Source organism: Onychomys torridus, chromosome 21 (genome assembly GCF_903995425.1).
Source record: "Onychomys torridus chromosome 21, mOncTor1.1, whole genome shotgun sequence".
In the NCBI taxonomy this organism is placed as follows: domain Eukaryota; kingdom Metazoa; phylum Chordata; class Mammalia; order Rodentia; family Cricetidae; genus Onychomys; species Onychomys torridus.
Window position 1 is genome coordinate 43,269,343 of NC_050463.1, and position 17,165 is coordinate 43,286,507.

General features: G+C 42.1%; 1 protein-coding gene across 2 annotated transcripts in view; it reads left to right on the forward strand.

The window, feature by feature from the left end:
* The window catches only part of Nbas (NBAS subunit of NRZ tethering complex), a 288,955-nt gene that overhangs the window by 19,640 nt on the left and 252,150 nt on the right, over window positions 1–17,165 (forward strand). For both annotated transcript variants that reach the window (XM_036170649.1, XM_036170651.1), the window contains exons 9-10: window positions 1,895–2,028; window positions 3,078–3,176. In XM_036170649.1, coding sequence (XP_036026542.1) covers window positions 1,895–2,028; window positions 3,078–3,176 — 233 coding nt within the window. The remainder of the gene's footprint in view (window positions 1–1,894; window positions 2,029–3,077; window positions 3,177–17,165) is intronic.

Genomic DNA, 17,165 nt, shown 5'->3' on the forward strand with positions numbered 1-17,165 from the left:
TTTAGAGACTGTCTCCTGTCTCAGACTGAAGAGTCGTTTGGTAGACTTAGGAGAATGAAAGCACTGTTTACAGTGCACCTCCATCGCTATAGAAAGGAGATGGGATGATGGGAAGCTGGGAAGCTGAGAACATGAGGACCGTCTGTAAGGAGAAGCAGTCGCTGGTTATGGACTGACTGGCCGAACAGTCAAGCAGCCTTGCATGTGGGTCTGGTGGTTCGTTGTGATGGGATTTAAGTCAGGGTTTCAGCGTGAAGAGTGTGCTGGCCTCCTGCTTTCCTTTTCCTATTACTATCCCCCCATCTTCTGCCCTCCTATTATATATTATATGTAGGGCACCTCAGTTTTCCTTTTATCATGGTATGAATTGTTGATAGTCTATAGTGAGGGAAGAAATCCATGGGCTGTTGAAGGAGAAGCCACTTCTGGAGAAACTGAACATTACATTAAAAAGGCAGGAATTCAAAGGGAGAGTAGAGAAAAAGTAATAGGGCTGATTTAAGAAGTTAATGTCGACAGCCCGTGACATAGGGAATGATTTTCCTAAGAAATAACAAGTGGAAACATGGAAAGAATGAACAGAGCTCATATTGTAGACATTCCACAAAACCTAACTAAGGTTCAAATTACCATTGAACAGGCTAGTGCTGTCCATTAGGACTGTAATGAGAGTGATCTATGTGGTCAAGTATAATTTTACATTTTCAAGTCATTGTAATAAGAGACATGTGAAACTTATGGGGGCTGTATTATTTAATTACAGTATATCCATCACATGATCATTTCAACGTGTAATCATTATGAAATGTTATGAGGTGTTTTGCATTTTTGCCTTGGTATTCAGTGTGAAATTTGCAATGAGTTTTGATATTTTCATATTTGTAGACTCTCTTTGTTTGGATTAGGCCTATATGGGGTGTTCATTGAATAGTTCTAGGTCATGAAGAACTATTTGAAATGTTGGAGAAGAAAAACTTTTATTTTTTTTCCCACTTTCTTGAATTTAGTTTTTGCGGGCCTGCAAATAAATTTTTATAAGAGACAGATTAACATAATAACATGATTATTGATACTTGTATTTTTGCCTGCACAGGGCTTTTTAGAAAAGTGAAAACCCAAAGAAACAGTTTGCGCCAGGAGCTTATGTACTGTTTTAACAGGCTTGTGAAGTGTGGAGATGGGACTGCACAAGAGAAATGGAGTGAGGGCTGCTGGGGTTGGTGCACTGTGGAAAAGGAGGTGGGGCTATATGAAGGACCTAACTGCTCTTTAGAAGGCTTACAGACTTCTTTTGGTGTACCTCCTCTTCCTCTGCCTACTCCAGAGGGACTATCACTAAGGGAAATTTGTACCTCATTTTTAAGGAAGGGGAGACTACAGATCCCAGTCTGTCCATTGATTCTTAGTTGTCTTTAACCTAAAATAGTCTCCACACCAAGATGGAGCATTCCAGTCATGTTCTAGGTGGATACTGTTTGGTATACCTCCAAAGGGGCTTAGACTTCAGATCTCCTTCAGCACGCTCAGATAGTTGCTTGATGGAAAGGCTGACTTGAGTGTTGCATCCTCCCCTTTGAATTGCTGAGTAGGCACTGGAAGGGACCTAAGTCTTTTTCACATAGACTTAATACTTGATTAATACTTGAAAGCTTGTGTCTTGAAAGAGGCCGAATGGTGGCATCTCCTGCTTTTCTTTTTTCTTCTTTATTTTACAGAGAATTTGAATAGAAATGTGGTTTTTTAGTTGAGTATTTCAAGGAGCTTGCTGTGGCTCCTATCTGGTGAGGAGCCTGGTCTAAACTTGGTGTCACAGCCAATGTCTGGGATGTTGTCTAGTTAGGCATGTGCTAATGTTTCTGCTCTCTATAGTAACTTACTTTCTTCCTGTTTTCAGGCATCAAGCTTTGCTGGTGACTTGAGCTATGCCATTGCTGGGTTGGTATTTTTAGAATACAAAGCAAGTGCACAATGGTCTGCAGAGCTCTTGGTCATCAATTACCGAGGAGAACTTAGAAGTTACCTTGTCAGGTAAAAATGTATTGGAAGTCATTTTGATATAATGTTTATTTTTCTGATTTAATGTCAGGTATTGATATTTTATACTATGAAAAATTTTATCATACTATGAAAAATTGCAAACACATTAGGCACTTTGAAAGACTTGTATAGTGAATATTCTTGCATTTGTTTCTTGTGTTTCATAGTGATTTGGAAACATCAAATGCTTGAGAATGCATATTATTAAGAATGCATATTATTTGCTCATCGATTTTTTTGGAGATGAAAGCTGCATACAGTGGGGGGATGCATAGATCTCAATTGTAGCTCCCTGTGAGTTTGATAGGTGCACTGATTTGTACCATTCAGACCTGTCAAGAAATAGGACATTCACCCCACTAGAGAGCTCCCTTCTTCCTTCCTTCTCCACACCTACCCATGACAACTGCCATTTTCAAAAATTTTATTTTTATCACAAAATAGTTTTGCCCATTGAAACAGTTCACATCAATGGAATAATATAATATACAATCTTTTGCCCAAATCTTATTTATTCAGCGTATTTTGAAATTCATTAATTTTTTTGTGTATCATTACCTTATTCCTTTTTTTTACCAGTGATTTATCTTTCATGAGTTATATAAATATATTTACATATAGATACACAGATATCTGATGGTTTGTTTATTCATTCCTTTGTAGATAGACTTTCCAGTTTGGGGCTGTGGCATACTGGACCGTTCTTGACCATTGGATCATGGCACAGATTGTACTATGACCATTCTTGCATAAGTCTTTATGGACAAACATTTAATTCCTCCTGGGCCATTATCTTCCGGTGGGATTGCTGGTCATAGGGTCATGTCGTTTATTTTTATACGAGCTTTCAGACTTTTTAACAGTGTGGTCACGTCAGTCATCTCCCACTGTACTGTCTCCGGTTGTTTCACATCCTCCACAGTGTCTGGTGTTGTCTGTCCCCGAAGACTACCTGCTGCAGTGCCCGTGGTGCCCGTGGTGCCCGTGGTGCCCGTGGTGCTTTGCTGCTACTTATTTCTGTTTTGTTTTCTTTATCCTAGTGTTGGAACAAATCAGAGCTACCAAGAGAGTCACAGTTTCAGCTTTAGTGGTCATTATCCTCATGGAATAAATACCGCTGTTTACCACCCTGGCCATAGGTGAGCAGTCCTTTGTTCTCGTATTTACTGGACTATTAGGTACATGCAGAAATGTTGCTGTCTTCATTCTATGCTCCTGTGTGTAGTTGTGCTCACTATCTATAATACTTCACTCGTACTCTGATCCTTCTGCCTCTGGCCTGGCTCAGTGAATGTCTCTGAGTCAGACAAGACACTGGAAATCTCATTGAGAAATTTGTCCTGTCCTATTAGCCTTCTAGACCTTCTTCCTCTCTCTACATAATACGTGTCTCAGCGCCATTTGGAGGACTGAGGAAGGACCATGTATGCAGTGCCTTCCTACGAAAGGGTCTCGGTAGACATCACCTCTCCATCACAGAGTCAGGCTGACAGCTTGTTGTTTGCAGGGTTCCTCCCAGTACTTCTACCCTGTTCTTCATAGTTTCTCTGCTTCCGTGTTTACCTACCTCCTCCACTGAGGTTTACTAGACACTGTGAATGTCTACTTTCGGTGACCTTCCCTCTTTGTTACTTGAGACTGAAGTTGACATGTATTTTGTGAGTTGGCCAAGTTACCTGTCTGGTTCTCTAAAAGGAAAGAGTATCAGATTTTAGTCAGAAGAACAAAACATGAGCTCTGAAGTTTGAATTTAGTCTATGACTCCTGGTGAGTCCTAAACACTCTGTCATATGCTGGAGTCTCTGACTAAGAGTGTGTACAGCTGGGACGAGCATGCCAGTCCCGGTAAGTCTGTAGCTTTGTGTTCAGAATTGGATGAAATGTTTATGTGGCTGAAGGACTTGCATACATATAGTCATGGACACACAGACACACAAATACACAGACAGACACACAGACACAGATACCCACACAATCACACACAGACACAGACTCTCCCCCCCACTTTCATGACCCCATTGTCTTGTCAGAGAGAAAACACTACCTTTAGCTGTAAATATTATTCCCTTTCCTTCTTCACAGTGTTATCACTTCCTTATATTAGCTGTCTTGTTTTCATTTTATGTGAATGAAATCACACAGAAGATACACAAATCTTGCTCTCTGACTTGATGTTTGATTTATATTGCTCTAGTTCATTTATTTTTTAACTACTAGTAGGGTATTTCATTTTTTCAATGCTGTGCAGCATGTTTCTTCATTCTCCTGTAGATGAAAATTGATTTTTTTCAGGGTGTTTTAAAAGTTGTCAAGTTGTATTGTGCTAACAGTCATTGTTTGCTACTTTGGCACATATGTGCCTGAGTATGTGCAGAACCAGAACTTGACTGGCCCAAATATTGGGAAGGAGCATCTCCAAGTTTATCAGATGACGCCACCATTTTTTTTACAGTAGTTTCACCAATTTACCATCAGCATGTGAGCCTTTTTCCCTTGTACTGAAAATAGATTTTTTTCCTACAATGTTGTTTCCCCTCCTCCTGTTCCTCCCAAAATCTTCTCCATCTCCCATCTCAATTCACACCCTTTCTGTCTCTTCATTAGCAAACAGGAGGCATCTAAAGAATAATAATAAAATGAAATGCAATACAGTAAAATGAGGCAGAGACAGACCAATTGAAAGAGGACAAAACAACCATACAAGAAAAAGAGCCAAAGAAAAAGCACAAGAGATGCACATAGATGCAGAGGCGCATGTTTGCACACACAGGAGTCCCATAAAAACTCAAGACCAGAAGACAAAATACATAAACAAAGGACTTATGAGGCTTAAAAAAATGTCCTGACTTAATGCTCTGAGACAGGGAACCCCCAAAGATGCCATTGAGTTTGTTTTGTGTTGGGCATCTACTGCAGGGCATGCGGCCTACCCCTAAGAGTGCTTTGTTTCTCCAGTGAGACTTCCTTGAAGGGAACTGGGTTTTTATTTGCAAGTGGTTTCCAATTGGAGACGGATTCTGGGTTAGGGTGTGTGCGTGTGTGTGTGTGTGTGTGTGTGTGTGTGTGTGTGTGTGTGTGTTCACTTCTCTTTTCAGCTCTAGGAGCCCATCTGCTGCAGACCTGTGTAGGCCCTGTGCATGCTGTGTCAGTCTCTGTGAGTTCGTATGTGCATCCATTTTGTTGATTTAGAGGGCCTTGTTTCCTTGGTTTTCTGCATCCCCTCTGACTCTTACACTCTCTGCTTCCTCTTTCAAAGGGGTTCCCTGAACCCTTGAGGGGAAGGATTTGATGGACTGAATGTTCCAAGGTCTCTCACACTCTGCATATTGTTTGGTTATGGGTGTCTGCATTTGTTTCCATTTGCTGCAGGAAGAAGCTTCTCTGATGATGACTGAGTAAGGCACTGAATGTCATTAGGAGTCATTTTATTGCTATGTTTAGTAGCACAATAGTATTAGGGTTTCCCCCAGGTCCCTGGGTTATCTAGTCTCAGGTTCTTGGCCACCCAAGCAGTGTTGGGGATGGGTTGTATCTCATGGAGTGGGCCTTAAATCCAATCAGATAGTGGTTGGTTACTCCTACAAGCTCTGTACCACTACTGCACGGGTGTGTCTTGCAGCCAGGTCACTTGTGTAGAGCAAAGGATTTGTAGCTGCGTCCATGTTTACCTTTCCCCGTTGGAAGTGTGTAGAGTAACGTGCAGTACCAAAATCACTAGTCCAAAGGATGAAGGCTCTAGGCAGGCACCAGCTCCATTTTCAGTGAGTTACGTAGAGGTTGTCTTCACCAATGGGGCCTTATGTTTGTTTGTGGAGAGCCATGAGAATAGCCTTGGTAGTTTGTAGTCCTGGTGGTGGGTTTACTCTCAGATTGAATGCCTGCTGTCAAAGAATTATCTCTGGGATGGAACAGGTGCAGCCCAGGGGTACATGTGCGTGGTTCTGGGTTCATCCTCAGCTCTGCAAAAACCCAATAACGGAGCAAAAAATATCTCATTCTAGTTTTAATTTGCATTTCTTTGTCTACCAATGATGTTGAACAGCTCTTTGTATGTTAATTGGCTACTCAGTGCTTATTCACTATGAAATGCTTATCATAGGGTTTATTTTATTAGGTACTTTGGTCCTGACATTTTGCACAATCTGTATAATGTACATATGAATTCTGGGTGTGTGAGATGCATGGTGAATACTTCCCAATCTGTATAATGTACATATGAATTCTGGGTGTGTGAGATGCATGGTGAATGCTTCCCAATCTGTATAATGTACATATGAATTCTGGGTGTGTGAGATGCATGGTGAATACTTCCCAATCTGTATAATGTACATATGAATTCTGGGTGTGTGAGATGCATGGTGAATACTTCCCAATCTGTATAATGTACATATGAATTCTGGGCGTGTGAGATGCATGGTGAATACTTCCCAAGATGGCACGTACTGTTATAGTTCTTCTCTTTTACCTTTTTATGAATGATGTTTGCATATAATTTCAAGTGTTAAGTAGTTCTTGCTTTCCACAAGTAGAAACTTTCAGTTGTTAGTTGATTCTTCATCTTTAAGATTGAAGTAAACTGCTCACGTTGTCACTGTTTTGTTTCTAATTTCACACGTTATGTATTGACTTGTCTTTGTGGACAGAGGTATTTATTTTTCTTACTCATTCTGCTCGGTATGTGCAATGCTTTGCTGTTCTCCTTTACTGCTCACATCATAGCTTGGTCATGAATGTGCTAGCTGCAGGTGTGACTACAATGTTCCTATGTTGCAGTAGCACGTTTCCATTCCTCCCAGTGAACGTTGATTTCTACCCTCTGTGTTCTCTGCTAGACCTTCCGTAACTTACTGTAGAGGGGACCATGGGCAACAAATAAAGGCCATAAAGTATGTGAGGAGCTGATAAATACTCCTGAAAAGAAAGTTACCACAGATCTCGGAGAGTGAGGAACAGATGATAGTTTAGAGTGTCTAGCTGGTGAGCTCTCTGGGCAGACCAAGGAGCTTGTCACGAAACCCGATGACTTGAGTTCACTCACAGGGTGGAAAGAGATAATTGGCTTGTATAAACTACTGTCCTCTGATATCAACTCCCGTGCTGTGGGATATGCCTATACCTATGTGTATGTGCGTGTGCACGCACGCACGCGCGCACACACACACACACACACACACACACACACACACACACGCACACACGCGCACACACACGCACACGTACTTCTGTAAAAAGAAAATGTGTCTAGGTTACCCCCACTGGGAAAGTGACACCTCGCCAGAGACTGACAAGAAGGGAGGGTAGTTGTTTCTGGATAGCTAGGATATGAGGCTTCCATGCAGACAGGATAGCTAGCTCTGACTTGGTAATGTCCTTTGTGATGTCTAGGAATAGCAGGAAGGCCAGTTTGGAAGGAGCCAGTTGACAAGTAGATTAATTATCTGAAGTCAAAGAATAATGCTGAGTGCCAAATCATGTAGAACTTTGTAGGCCATATATGGTGACATATATTCTTTGAAAAACCTACTCTCCAGTTAGTTAAACATTCTTGTTAATTACCAACCCAGGAATGGTGGTACATGCCTGTAATCTCAGCATACATGAGTCTAACTAAGCACCTGAGGGCATGTTTAGTGAGAGTGGTCTGGTTAATGAGATTCAGAAAGTTAGGTATATTCTCTAACTGAAGGAGATGTGCTCCTTGATTCCACAGTCATATGTGACCCTTGATAGCCGTCGGCTCAGAGATGGATGGTGCTGATGTTTCTGGTGGAGAATGGCTGTCAAGCAGGGATGGATGTAACTATCCTACTGGGAATGATAAAACATTTGCTTTGTGCTTTATGTTTTCACTGTGTGGTCCTTTTTAAATGAAAGGAGGTGAAATATTTATCACAGTTTTGTTTATTTTCTCTTTCTCTAGTAATACGAGCATGTGACATTCATCATCTACAAGGGTTTTATAAGTGCACAATAAATCAGCCATAGTAGAGTTAGAATAAATTGATAACACACAAACTCATGGTTTTTATGAAATTCATTGTGTTGTCTGGTGCCACAAACTTTGTTCAAGAAGACAAATTGGGGTGGTAAATTGGGTAACATGAAACAGAAATTAATTGAGCAGCTTGCATATACTCTCTATGGACATGCTTGGTTATTTGCCTCCATGTCTAAGTCAGGCCAGGAAATGCACTTTATTCTCCTTCAACACTCAGAGTACCTCATCTTCTAGTCCTCTCCCTTCCCCATCCACCCAGAGTGCCACCACTCTCCTCCTCTTCTTTGTCTTACTGTTTTCTTTGAACTGCTGGTTTTATTTTAGTTTACAGTGGTTCTGACTGAAAGGAATCCCTTACATTCTCAGAGGAGACAACACTGAACTGAAATTTGTCTTTAAGATTTATTTTATGTGTATGAATATTTTGCCTGAATGTGTATGTGTGCACCATGTGTGTGCTTGGCAGCCTCAGAGGTCAGAAGAGGGTGTCAGAGTCCATGAAACTGGAGTTACAGATGGATGCTGGGAATTGAACCCAGGTACTCTGCATGAGCAGCAAGTGCTCCTATCCACTGAGCCATCTCTCCGGCTCTGACATTGAACTTTTATTGCATGGCGGTGGAATGCTTGCTAGAGGAGGCTCTGGAGTGTTCCCTGTACTTCAGGACTGTGAGGTCAGTCTTAGTGGTCATGTGCTCACAAATAAGGATGTTTAATAGACATTTTAAATGACACTGACTACTTTTAACAGTGTGTAGAGTTCTTTTAGTTTTTGTTCTTAATTTAATTGTAAGTATAGGTAAGCAAAATTGGATTTATTCTATTTGAATTTCCACCAGGTCTTTGATTACTACACAAGTACTGTTTAGTATTGACTAGTTTAGACTATGTCTCAGCAATGTTGAAAGGCTGAGAAAATACCTGCTGTTTTGAGAAGATACTCATGCTCCCAGTTCTTGATGATACTGACTAACAATTTCAGTACAACTCAGTGATTTCATTAAATGTGCAAAATGATGCAGCTACTATTGAATGGGGTTTGGAGCCTATTACTCGTCAAGGTCCTCTGTGTCATGAATTTTATGGATGTACGTCCTAGTGGAATAAGCTGTTTTTGTTATTCCATTTGTACTTGCTATCAGGAAACACTGGAGGTGTGCTGTTTTTTGTTTGTTTAGAATAGAGGTTTATTTTGGCTTACAGTCCTGAATGTCTAGGTCTGTGGGCATTATCTGGTGGATAGCCATCATGCTGTCAAGAATCCTGTGGCCTTTTAGATTATCCCATGGAAAAGGAACAGGAGGGCGGCGTTGGGGGCAGGGCAGGGGGAGTAAGAGGGGAGAGAGCTCCCAGCCCTCATCTGGTCTCTCGACCACCACGTTTTAATCATGGAGGTTCTCCATAATTGCTTTATTTATTCCTAATCCCATAAAAGCCCCCATATCTTAGCACTGCAGTTAGGTTAATTTTATATACCCTCTTAGTACTTCACAGTGGAGATCAAATTTTAACACATGGAGCCAGAGCCTTGATGTTAACAATCAAACCCTATCGAAACCATAGCACTATTCTGTATAAATAATTGAATAAACCAGAAAGAAAAAGAGGCCCTTTAGTTTCCATTTGAGCGTTTTATCTTGCACACTAATGTTTCATCCAGTCCTTGGGAAGTACCTGATTGATGAATAATGTAAGTCACAGCTGTGCAGAGGGAGAAGTCACGGCTTTGGATGACTGAAAATAGACTGTCCTCGAAGTGAACAGTATTTTAAGCCAAACTCGACACAATATTTACAGAGAATAATAGATAGGACGTCAGCTTGCCTTTAAGTGAATGATTGTCAGCAGGGGTGAACTGCAGTGCTAAAGAGTAGTTAAGTCAAGGCTGCCCTTACACACACAGTCATCGGGGCCGTGGCTGTTCAAGGAGGCTCTGGAGATGGGAGAGGACATACAGCCTTTAGGGACATAGGGAAAGAATACTTTCAAGTACTGGAGTGCTGAATGATGAAGAGCTGTGCTTCATGGATGCTGATTTGGTTATCCCAGGTGGGTTTCTGTTTGCTTTTTCTCTTAATCAAAACATCCATATTTTGAATACATAACTTACCATGCTGGAGGGGATACTGTGAGTATTCCAAAGCAGCAGCTATCCTTAGTGAGGGGTAGGGGTGGGGTAAAATGCTTCCTGTGTGAATGAACCTGCAGGTGGCCCTGTGCTAACTTTCTGGCTCTGGGGACAGGCTGGTGATTCTCTGCAGGACTGCAGGACTGCAGGATTGCTCCTAAGAAAGGAAGAATGCTTTTGTCAGAGTCTGCTGCATTGGACTTTGATGACACAGGGACTCAGTGCATTGACAGACGGGTGTCTAGTATTGTACTTGATGTGTGAGCATCAGCAATTGAGTGGATGTTGTACTCTCATTCCATTCCACAAGCACAGGCCGGCTTCTGGTGCAGATGCTGCTATCTTTAGACAGAACTGTAGGGTAGCTGAGTGATTTAGAAGTGAGTTGAGGGTTGCTGAGATTTGCAGACTGACTTTTGGATCTCATAGGCACTGGGAAGTGGGGTCCTCCTTCCTTCCCTTCCTCTTCCCCACTCTTCCTTCCTCCTTCCCTCCCTTCCTTCCTTCTTCCCTTTCCAAAGAAGTCAACTTGGCCAACTGCATTTCTTCTTACGCTCTGAATGCTGCCTTACGTTCATTCTTGGGAGTGAATGAAGACCTGCAAACTTCTGCCTTAACTTGACTTATTTCATAGGAATCTCACTTAGTTTTGTTTGAGAGGGACAGTGGATTCGTGTGTGTGTGTGTGTGTGTGTGTGTGTGTGTGTGTGTGTGTGTGTGTGTGTACATATAGGAAATACTATGCTATATACTCTCCTTGTTTTGACAAGTCTGGTCTTAAGTCTTTGTTATGGTGCTGGGATGTAGCCCATGCCTCCTGCTTGGTAGACAAGTGCTCCACATTGGGCACACCCAGTTCTTTAAGTATTTTAACATTTTGGGCCCTGAGTGTTGTTTTCTTTCCTTGTTTCATTTTTGTGTGCATTAAGCATTCTAGTCATTGTATGCAACAGCTGGAACTCTTGGTTATTTCTTTGTTTTTTGTTTTGTGGGCCACTAGATGGCAGGTTCTTCCAACATTTACTAGACTTCTGACCCTTAATAAACCATGTCTACTTCTTGAAATGCTTTTTCAGTTTGCCTCTTCATTTTGTCATCATTACATGAGGTCTTGGTTCTGAAGGGCTTGCATCGTCTGTCTGGCCTTTTCTCAGTCAGTGTGTGTTGTGTGTGTGTGTGTGTGTTTCTCCACCAGTCACTATTTTTTTTTTTTTTTTTTTTCTGCTCCCTGTGTTTCTGCTCTGACTTTCAGAGTTAGATCCTGAGAGCTGGAACAGCCTTTATCCGTCATTGGTTAAACTCCTCATTTTTCAGGAGGGTGAGTTGCAGCTTGGAGAGGTTAAGCCAAGGACGAAGACTGTGTCTTATTTTTGTACAGCTATGGTTCCTCGAATGTACTACCTAGATAGATGTTTCTTGAGTGAAGCACACTGGGTAAATGCTGTAAAGAATACCAAGATGAAGTGGACAACACCCAAATGGCTCCAACTCAGTGATGGAATTATGACTTGATTAACTGTTGCAGCGAATTGTGCTAAGTACTCAAGGAAGAGATCACGATTAAACACTTGTGATGCCAAGGATCCCCTGCATTTCCTCTCCTGTTCCTGCAGGCACTCACTGCATTTCCTACAGGTCCCAATGCAGCATGTTCCCTTGGCCTGAGTGCTGCTACTTAACCCGCTTACCTGTCTGGGAACTTTTCAAAGGCTGCCTCCCTGTGACACCCTCTGACATCTTCCTTCATGCACTTGTCCCTGTGATGATGTTTTGTACCTAGCTCCAAGGTTGCTGCCAGGGTTCTGTGCTGCAGTTGATAGTGGTTGATAATGGTTACTAGTAATTCATCTGCAGTGGATTGGGTCCATGCTCATTTCTGTGGAAGAGTGTGTGTCAAAGGCTGTGGATGTACGGAATGTACATACAGATTGTAAGCCTACTAAGTAGCTCTGCACGAGATACTCAGTAACTGTGCAGTGGGGGAATTCAGGTGCTCATTGATGTCTGGAGAGTTAGAAATGGCATTGTCTACTGTCCTTCAGTTGCTTACTGCGTACTTTGTACACAAAATTAATGAGAAAGGCATGTCTGCAGATTGCGTACTTTTCTGCAAAGGTATTTGACCTTTATGCCCTGACTCCCAAAACCTTGATAGTTTCTGCTAACACATTACCACAATATTTCATAGTGAAGATTTTCTTCCATTTTGTGTTTTTGTGAAGGAGAAGTCGTTTTGTGTATGAGCGCAGTGGCTGTCATGTCTGGAAAGCACTGTTCTGTAGCATTCGTTCACTGCTTCTGGCTCTTACAGCCTTTCTGCCTCCTTTCCTGTGAGGATCCCTGAGTCCTAGGGAGGGGGTTCCAATTAAGGAGAACACTCTCTAGTCTCTCCTCACTCTCGCTCCTCTGGCGAAGACTGAGAGCCGCATGGACACATGGTGTCACGAAAACTGTTTACGGTACAGTCCAATACTCTGTCCATTTAGCTGCCTAATAGCAGAGCTCTCCCCTGGGGCTTATGACCCACCCAGCGTGGTTTCTTGGCTTAGTGCACAACAGTTTTAGATAGGGGTTTGTCACAGAGGCTGTGACTGTATACACAAAACCAAGTCAGCCACAGTTGTGGACTGCACGAGGGAGGGAAGTCCTCGCCATAGCTGAAGGGCTGTTGGCACTGGATGGCTGCTGGGGGAGGGAGAGTCCGTGTCATCTGGAAGTGGCCCGTGGTAGGCGGCGGTCCATTTTGAGTGGTGGCCTTACACCCGTGCACATGCCGGCAGTGCTGTGCTCATTCAGTGGGTTAATAAAAAGAGTACTTGAAGTTGGGAGGGACAAGTGGTGAGGGTGTGGGAGGAGTTGGAGGGCAGAGAGTGGATTTGTTTAAAAGTGAATACATTTGTGTTATAAATTTTCTATTTACTTGTAATTAATAATTTTACCTTGTATCTTTATATACCTAAAAGTTACATAAATATATTTATATGATAATATGATTGTCACATATGTGACAATGTTAAGTGTGACTCTGAACGTAAACAAACACGCAGATCCCTTCTGCCTCTGCTCTGCATCTGAGTATTCTTGGTGGAGGAACCTAGGGAAGCAGAACATGACATTAGTGCTAGGAGTTCCTGTTTGTAGACTCAATTTCTATAAAAACCTAATAGCGGTTTCAGTGGTAAGTCAGCGAATGCTCAGGGTATAGCCATCAAGTTCCTGCTCCTTTCCTATATTTAACCCTTCAAGAGGCAGCTTTCATGACTTCATTTGCATGGTTTGAATTTTATTTTGTGTGTATGGGTCTTACCTGCACCTGCGCCTCTGCACCATGTGCGTACAGCGCCCATGGAGACGGGGAGAGGGTGTTGGATCCTTTTGGACTGGAGTTGTGAGCTGACATGTGGGTGCTGGGAATTGAACCAGGGTCTTCAGGAAGAGCAGTCAGTGCTCTAAACCTCCGAGCCAGCTTACCTTTCATGATTTTAGTGTGTGTCCTTACATTATATTTAAAAAATATTTTCTCATGTTACATTGTAAACATAGCCACACTAATAATGATGATAGTTTCTGTCCATAAACCTTCTCACCATAGGTAAACATTTGCACTGTAAATGGAATCTCACTAGTTTGTAAGACTTGCTAAACCTTTGAGGGGTGTTGGTATAAATCTGCACATTTGGTTTTTGGATTTCTTTTATGTCCTTCTATTGCTTATTTATTCCTTGTCCATTGTTCTTTTGGATTGGTGGGAGATCATTGTAAATCCTTTGTATGGATATACTATTGGTTTTATATGTTGTAAACTTCCCCCATTTATTATTTTTATTTGTAAATACAAGTTTTAAATTTAAGTCAAATTTTCCTTCAAAAATATATATGATACACACATGTATGCATATACACACACACACACACACACACACACACACACACACACACTCACTATGTATAACCCAAGCTGTCTTTGAATTTGTTGTGTAGGCCTGCCTGCTTCAAACTTACCATCCTTCTACCTCAGTCCCCCAAATACTGCTATTACAGGAATGCATCACCACCCTTGGCTGGGGAACATGTCTTAATGACACAAAGGCAGGGAAATGCTTCCAAGTCAAGATGCACAAACCCAGCTAGGCAGGGTGGACTGTCCCGTGTGGATTGAGTTGGCATGCTCCTCTCCCATGGACACCCTACATCTACCTTTCCTGTTACTCATTCAGCATGTTCAGTTCTGTGACAAGTTCTAGGATTTCCTTCGAATGTGCATGCACTTTCTGTATTAACTTAAGAGGAATTTATATCTTTACCATGGTGATAGTTCAGCAGAGACATGGTGTCTTGCTTTCCTCATTCAGATGTCTCACTTTTCTAATGGGCTTTTTAACAGTTTTTGTTGATGAACTTCTTTACCATCCTCTTGCCTTCACGTTATCCTGTGTTCTTTTTAGTCAGCGTGGGACCCCCACCTCCCACCCTCCCCATTGCCCCCACCCCTCTTCCTGCCGTAAATACTCACATGTTACTGTTGATATCTAGCACCAGTGAAGACTATCATCATGCAGCGGGTCTCCCTAGTACCTGTGTGCATCCTGTGCTGTTTAAGGAGGAGGGAGGAGCTTTCCATTTGCAAGTCCCTCAGCAGATATTTACACAGTATATTGTGTCGGGCTTCAGACTCTCCTCTCCTTAGGTTGGCTGGCTTTGTCAGTGGACGATACTCCTCTTCATGTCTGTCTCTTGTCCCACGAGCCTCCTCTCCAGCTGCAGTCACCTGGAGGGGTGGTCTGCTGCGGTTTTCATTTGCATGACCACTTGCCCGTTAGCTGCAAGTCCACATTGAGAACCCCATGACTTGGTAAAGTCATGGGGAAATTCATGTCACCAATTGGAGCTGACCTGTGTGTAAGCCTGCGTGTGTCTTGAAGAAATCATGCCATTTATTTTTTTTACTCTCACTACTTAGATATTGTTGATCACACTTTGGATTCTCATTTAAAGTATTTTTTCTGTTTTCATCTGTACTTTTTCCAAATTAGTAGTGAGATTTAGAAGAGTAATGAAACTTTGTCTATAAATAAACTTTTTTGGGGAAATTTTCACAGTCACAGAGTGATTTGCACAGAGTGAATGCTCTGAGCAGGTACTTGTACTGTTACTGTGATGGATACCAGTGTCTCCCTGGCCTTGGTGAATAAGCTTATTGTGCTTTAGTGCTGAGATCTGCCTGGTGTAGAACTAGTCCAGTAGGCTTCTGCCATCACCCCAAATTGTTTGCTCTTTTCCAATGTAAACTCTGTAGCACCCCCTGGAAAAGCAGCAGGAGAGAGGACTTGTGTGAAGGCTGACCTCGGGTTCTCTCCGTGAGATGTGTACTTGATGTCATAGGTTTTTGAGGTGGGATACGGTCTCAGGTGAGACATTGGAGGATTTTTATTCAATTTTGAAGTTCTTAGAGATTTCTTTCTCTTTCTTTTTGTTATTGTTGGTCCAGTTCAGAAACACATTAGGAAACAGTTGCTGGATGAGAAGCACAGTTCATGGAATTGGAGTCTGATAAGTTGCCTGCATTTTAGGATTGGCAGTGAAACATGGTGTGCCTTAATTATTCCAAGGCTGTTCTACCACATCGTCACGAACTTGGTGGCACAGCATGCGTTGATCTTGGCCTCAGGAGGTCAGAGGTTGAAATGAGCATGAGTGGGCTCCTCTGGTTGCCTGTAGGGCTACTCCATAGGCTTTTCTAGACTACCCCGATTCCCTGGCTTGTTACGCTGCCTACCTCCAAAGCTGGCCTGGCCAGTTGAGTCTTTCCCATGTTACTTCACTCCAAGCCAGGCACTTCTGCTTGCTCCTTCACTCTCAGGATCCTTGTGATTTCATAGGCCCTCTTGGAAAGCCAAGACGGTTTCCACGTGAGGACAGTTGATTGACAATCTACTCCTCTCTGCTGCCTAGCACAGAAGGTGTGAAGAAGGAATGGGAAACAGGTATTGATTTTTAGTCGTGTAGCTCTGTTTGACAACCCTTAGATATATACCTGTACTAGTCTTAAATGTGAAATATTAAGTGGTCATCATGTGATCAAGCTATTGATGCTTATAGTTATAATACTCAGTTATAAATTAAATGTGATACATGGTGGTACATGCCTATAATCCCAGCATTTGTGAGGCAGGGCAGGAGGATGGTGAATTAGAGGTCAGTGTTGGCTTTATAGTAAGACTGTTATCTCAAAAAAAGGGAGGGTGGTAAGTTAATAGGGTTCTATAATTTAATCTTTTGATATGTCAGATATTAAAAACCTTATGAAGTGATGTTATCTTTACTAAAAACAAACAAACAAAACCAAAATATTTCAAGTTGTGGGTTTTCTGTGAGTACATCCTAGAAAAACAAAGTGATTGTGTGATGAGAGTATATGCTCTTCTCAACAAATGGGGGCTTTGTGGTGACAGAGGCTTTGTTGGTTTTGACATGAAGGGCTTTGACACGGTGTCCTGTCCCTTGAAATGGTAGTAGGTGGTGTAGATACAGCATGTGATCAGAGGTGTCCTGTCCCTTGAAATGGTAGTAGGTGGTGTGGGTGCAGCATGTGATCAGAGGTGTCCTGTCCCTTGAAATGGCAGTAGGTGGTGTGGGTGCAGCATGTGATCAGAGGTGTCCTGTCCCTTGAAATGGCAGTAGGTGGTGTGGGTGGAGCATGTGATCAGAGGTGTCCTGTCCCTTGAAATGGCAGTAGGTGGTGTGGGTGGAGCATGTGAACAGAGGCCCAGGAGACCTCTCCTGGGAAGTCTGTCACTCTCTTAGGTAGTGGGCAGTTTTTAGATCATAGGAACTCTTCATTATTTTAATTATGAATTTAACCATTAAGAAACACATGGATTCTTTTTCTTGTTATTTCTGTTGTCTCTTGCCATTGACAACAGATAACCCACTAACAATGGATGTTTTCTTTTTAATGTATCAAAATTTTACCTTTAGTTTTTATTATTTATTAACTATTAT